This window comes from Colius striatus, chromosome 21 (genome assembly GCF_028858725.1).
Source record: "Colius striatus isolate bColStr4 chromosome 21, bColStr4.1.hap1, whole genome shotgun sequence".
NCBI lineage: Eukaryota > Metazoa > Chordata > Aves > Coliiformes > Coliidae > Colius > Colius striatus.
The window spans coordinates 2026730-2031507 of record NC_084779.1 but is presented as its reverse complement, the minus strand read 5'-3'; the positions used below and the strand labels follow the sequence as shown (position 1 = coordinate 2031507).

General features: G+C 52.7%; 1 protein-coding gene across 1 annotated transcript; it reads left to right on the top strand.

Moving 5' to 3' along the window:
* Positions 1-2377: 2377 nt before the first annotated feature.
* On the top strand, positions 2378-4436 carry LOC133627508 (acrosin-like). The gene is made up of 5 exons (XM_062013248.1): positions 2378-2454; positions 2698-2898; positions 3134-3402; positions 3683-3834; positions 4086-4436. The coding sequence occupies exons 1-5, from the start codon at positions 2378-2380 to the stop codon at positions 4434-4436; spliced, it is 1050 nt and encodes a 349-aa protein (XP_061869232.1).
* Positions 4437-4778: the final 342 nt, after the last annotated feature.

Below are 4778 nucleotides of genomic sequence, written 5' to 3'. Positions count from 1 at the left end.
TACCTTTCTGGTCTTCTTTTCTGTCTGGCCTCATACACTCAGCTGTATCTCAGTACTTGTGCCTGGCATGAGCCTTTGGATGAAATGCACCCAGCATTTTGTGAATTGGTGTTCTTGATAGCTTATGTCAAGCATTTTCTGTGCAAAAAGAGGGAAGGCGTCACGCTTCCCCAGTCAGTTCTTCTAAATCTCATTGTAAGGTTGGAGACCACTTAAAATTAAGCTTGGATGATGTGAAATGCCTTAGTGGTTAGTAGCTTGACAGGTAATACTGTAGTTCACTAGTGTTCATTTAAGTGGAATACCACCAAGACCTAATAGATCTTGCTCTATAAACTTGTGTCCAGTCTGGACTGGGCTATGGACAGTTACCATTCATAAGGATTCATTCATTCAGGATTATTCCTAATCTTTGGAGTAATAACAGGTCATCATCTTCTGAAATGCATGTGTACAGCAGTATTTGTCATCTCTTTAGGCTGGAAAGAGGTAGGTCATCTTCAATATGAAAACGTCTCATTAACTTAAGAAACCATCAGTTGTCTTTATAACGTATTTTATGCTTTCAGATTCTGCCTCTCCACGTTGTAAATGCAACAAACTACTTTGGTCGAAGAGTAGATCAGCAGAAGGACCAATATACAATTCTTGCTGAAGGAATTAATGGGTATTTTAAGGAACCTGGTAATAAGATTGCTGTTAAAAATGTGGAGAAGCTGGCATTTCATGGTTTATGTCAGAAAACAGTTGTTCACAGGTAAAAATGTGGATTTGTTTTGGTTTAAATTATTCATGTGCACTTTTTAATACAAAGTAGTTTAGAACTTTTACTGCTAAGTTAAAGTTAACCCACCATAGAAAACTAGCAAAAAAATCTCTGCTGTACAAATTGTTCTTTAAAAAGCTCTCCCATGCTGCCTGTGCTGAAGGGAAGCCAGAATGGCTCCACATACACACCACTGAACATTGTGCTGTGAAAGTTTAATCTTTTTTAGACACAAGTAGGTGAAGAAACTTTACAACTGTAATAATTCTTTGTTTCCTCTCCAACTCTGAAGGGCTCAGGTGCTAGATATTTCCCCAAAAGAGAAGGAAAATATGTTCTGTAGTGTCAAAATTAACTATATAGATGAAGGCAGAACATGTCAAGTCCAAAGTTACCAGCTGCTTCACTCACCTGCCAAGTTTCAGTGTCTGCCACCTCAGGCTGGGGAATTTGTAGAGTGACACCCATTGGTAATGAACTGGAGTGGAACCCAAAGGTAATATTTATCAGATTTTCAATGGTATGTATGAATAAAATTAAATGAAATAATGGTATTTCAAAGAGGGATGTCCCAGCCTCCTGATACCCACCCTTTAGATATGTATAAATGTTAATAAGGTCTCCCCTCAGTCTCCTCTTCTCCAGACTAAACAGCCCCAGGTCCCACAGCCTTTCCTCATATGAAAGATGTTCCATTCCCCTGATCATCTTGGTGGCCCTGCACTGGCCTCTCTCCAGCTGTTCTCTGTCCCTCTTAAGCTGAGGAGCCCAGAACTGGACACAGGACTCCAGATGAGGCCTCCCCAGGGAAGAGTAGAGAGGGAGAAGAACCTTGACCTGCTGCCCACACTCTCCTTGGTGCATCCCAGGATGCTTTTTCTTCACCTTCAAGGTGGAGTTTGAGTGACTTTAGTCACATAAACACACAATAACCTCCAAAGCTTATTAGGATTGGTGTAAAATTCTCTTGCCTTGCATTTAAAGCTGTGAGTTACAAAGAATTCAGGGCACAGGCTCAAGGAGTGGTGGCACCTCAGAGGCCGGTGGCCTTCAGGACAGAGGTGTATTTTGGTATTATAATGACATTATCATGAGCAAAGTGCACTCAAAGGGCAGGTTTGACAGACCTTTGGCTCAGGGTACTAAAATGCTGCTTATCAGCTCTAGAGGAGCATCTCCTTCCCATGTATCACCGCAGAGTCTGGCCACAGAGCCTCCCCTCTGCTCCACACTCCATGGAGTATTTGCAGGGAATTACTGTGCTGTGGATTCCTCACTGACCAGGAGCAGCTGTATCCACCCTGTGAGCCTTCTTCATTTTATCCCTTTCCTTAACTGGTGAGCAATGCTGATGTTTAATGTGTGCTTTAATACCAGTTTCAATGTAAGTTTTCATTTCCACGGCACTTCAGTAATCATGCCACAGCCCCCCTTTAGCTGGACTCCCCCTTGGTGCCCCACACGGAATCCCCCACGCCCAGCATCCGTAACCAGCGGCTCTGTGACATCAGCCCCGGGGCCGAGGTGCTGTGGGCAGCGTGAGCACTGCAGGCACAGCATCGGCCCCGCTGTTGGTGGTCACCAGCACTTTCTGGCCACGTGCTACTAGACATGATGAAGCTCCTGCTCATCCTCACCCTGCTGGCTCTGTACTGCAGGCCTGCAAGCGGCTCATGGGAAGGCTGTGGGTAAGTGGCTCTAGGAGGGAGCTTGGGCAGCCCTTACAGCGTCCACTGGTGCCCCGTGGCCAAGCCACAGCTCCCCAAAGCCCACGGTGAGGGAGCCAGGCTACGGGGCTAAGGCAGGAGCCAGGGCTAAGGGCTCCCTGCCCCGCTGTCCACGCAGCACCCGGTGTGGAGGGCAGACGGCTGCCCTGCAGCCCGAGCAGCAGCGAGCCCTGGAGCAGGACACTCGTGACTTTCTGCTTCCAGGGCGAGCTGCGGGCGCCAGCTCAAGGCTTCTTCCTCTGGGCCGTTGCGCGTCGTGGGTGGCACAAATGCGGCTCCGGGGACCTGGCCCTGGATCGTCAGCCTCCAGCGCCCCTGGGGAAAACGCACCAAGCATTTCTGTGGAGGGTCCCTCATCAACCCACAGTGGGTGCTCACAGCAGCCCACTGCTTTGACAAGTTCAGGTGAGGAGGAGCAGGGAAGGGGCATCCCTACACCACTGCTGCCGCTCCCGTCCCGTTCCCACGCAGCAGCCAGCGCCGGGGCGCTGCCCAGCCCAGCACAGAGCCGTGCTCGGCACACGCTGGGCTGGTGCTGCTGCTCGCCAGCGGCCTGGGGCTGGCCATTCCTGGAGCCCTTGGTGAGCAGGAGGCAGGCAAGTGCTCCCTCTGAGCCCTCTGCTCTCCATCTGCCCTCCAGGAAAATCGCCAAGTGGCGCGTGGTGATCGGGACCACAAAGTTGTCTCAGCTGGGCCCCGAGGCCCAAGTGCGACGCATCAAGCGGCTGCTGCGTCACGAGGCCTACTGGCAGGCCACAGCTGAGAATGACATTGCTGTGCTGGAACTGGACCAGCCCATCCAGTGCAATGAGCACGTCCAGCTGGCCTGTTTGCCTCAACCCGATGACGTGAAGCTGTCGGAGCTGAAAAACTGCCAGGTGGCTGGTTGGGGATCCACAGTTGCACGATGTGAGTTCCCCTTGTAAAAGCATTTGTGTCCCGAGGCCTGGCACGCTGGGGAGACGGGTTGGGCGTGAGGAGAGCCAAGGCGAGAGCCACAGTCAGGCTGTGGGGACATCAGGCTGCAGATGGGGGTCTGAGCCACTGTCCAAAGCCAGACTGAAGGGAAAGACGTGTCTGGTGTCTCTATGGGTAGGTGCAAAGCCGAGGCCCAGGGAAGGGCTTTGCCAGACAGGGGAGGGCAAGTGGCCCAGAGCTGCTGGGGGCTAATTCCTTGCTGTGCTCACAGCCACAGAGCCAGAAATATCCGATGTGCTGCAGGAGGCCAAGGTTCACCTCATCGATACCAAGCTCTGTAACAGCAGCCAGTGGTACACAGGGGCTGTGCACAGCTACAACCTGTGTGCCGGGTACCCACAGGGTGGTATCGACACCTGCCAGGTAGGAGCAGCTACGAGTCACCCCCTGCAGCACCCACAGCCCTGTCCCAACACTGCTGGGGCTTCCCTCCCCTTCCCCATCATCATCTCCTTGCCCAGGGCCCCTTGCCTTGTCCCACACGCCCATCCCGTGTAAGTGGCAGCCCTTAGGTCCAGAGCCCAGTGCTAGAACCTCTGTCTTCCACACATCCAGCATCCCTGTGCTGACAGCAGCCACCCAACACTCCCTTCCTCCTCTCTGCTCTGCTGTAGGGTGACAGTGGTGGTCCCCTCGCCTGCCAAGACAGCCACGCTGACTACTACTGGGTCGTTGGACTGACCAGCTGGGGGAAAGGCTGTGCAAGAGAAAAACAGCCTGGCATCTACACCAGCACTCAGCACTTTTATAACTGGATCCTGGAGCACATGGGACGGCACCAAGAAGAGGCAGCAGCTCCTCCACTGTCACAGCCTGTGTCCACCTCAGCCCCCTCTCAGACACCAAGGCCAGGTGCAACACAACCAGGCAGCTCCACGTCCTGTGCCTTTGCATGCCGGAAGGCGTTGAAGTTCCTGAGTTTGCTGCGGGGGCTCCTGCGGTTCCTGATGGGAAGAGGGGCTTGAGCAGCAGCGTGGCCAGGACCCAGCGCAGGCTGCGCTGTGCCACCACCATTTCCCCCTGGGGCACTGCCCGCTGCTCCAAGGGCAGCCCCTGTGTCCCACACCTGCTCTGTCCTCCCCGCGCTCCTCTCAGCACACACAAAGGCTGAAGGAGACTTAGTGTAGTCAATAAAGCTGTTTGCACAGCACGTTGTGCCTCAGTCCATTGCTCAGTCCCTGTGGAGCTGGGCTCATTTACAGCTGCATTAAAGTTGGTGTGTTGGAATCACAAGAAATTTTAGGAGCAACCTGTCATCAGCACAAAAGAGACACAGAACTTGTGGAGAGTGGCCAGCGCAGGGCCAC

Excerpts from the sequence above, each read along its gene's own strand:
- LOC133627508 (XM_062013248.1), top strand. The coding sequence starts at position 2,378 with ATGATGAAGCTCCTGCTCATCCTCACCCTGCTGGCTCTGTACTGCAGG. Across the intron at positions 3,403-3,682 it reads GGGATCCACAGTTGCACGAT|CCACAGAGCCAGAAATATCC; the intron begins GTGAGTTCCCCT and ends CTGTGCTCACAG. Across the intron at positions 3,835-4,085 it reads GTGGTATCGACACCTGCCAG|GGTGACAGTGGTGGTCCCCT; the intron begins GTAGGAGCAGCT and ends GCTCTGCTGTAG.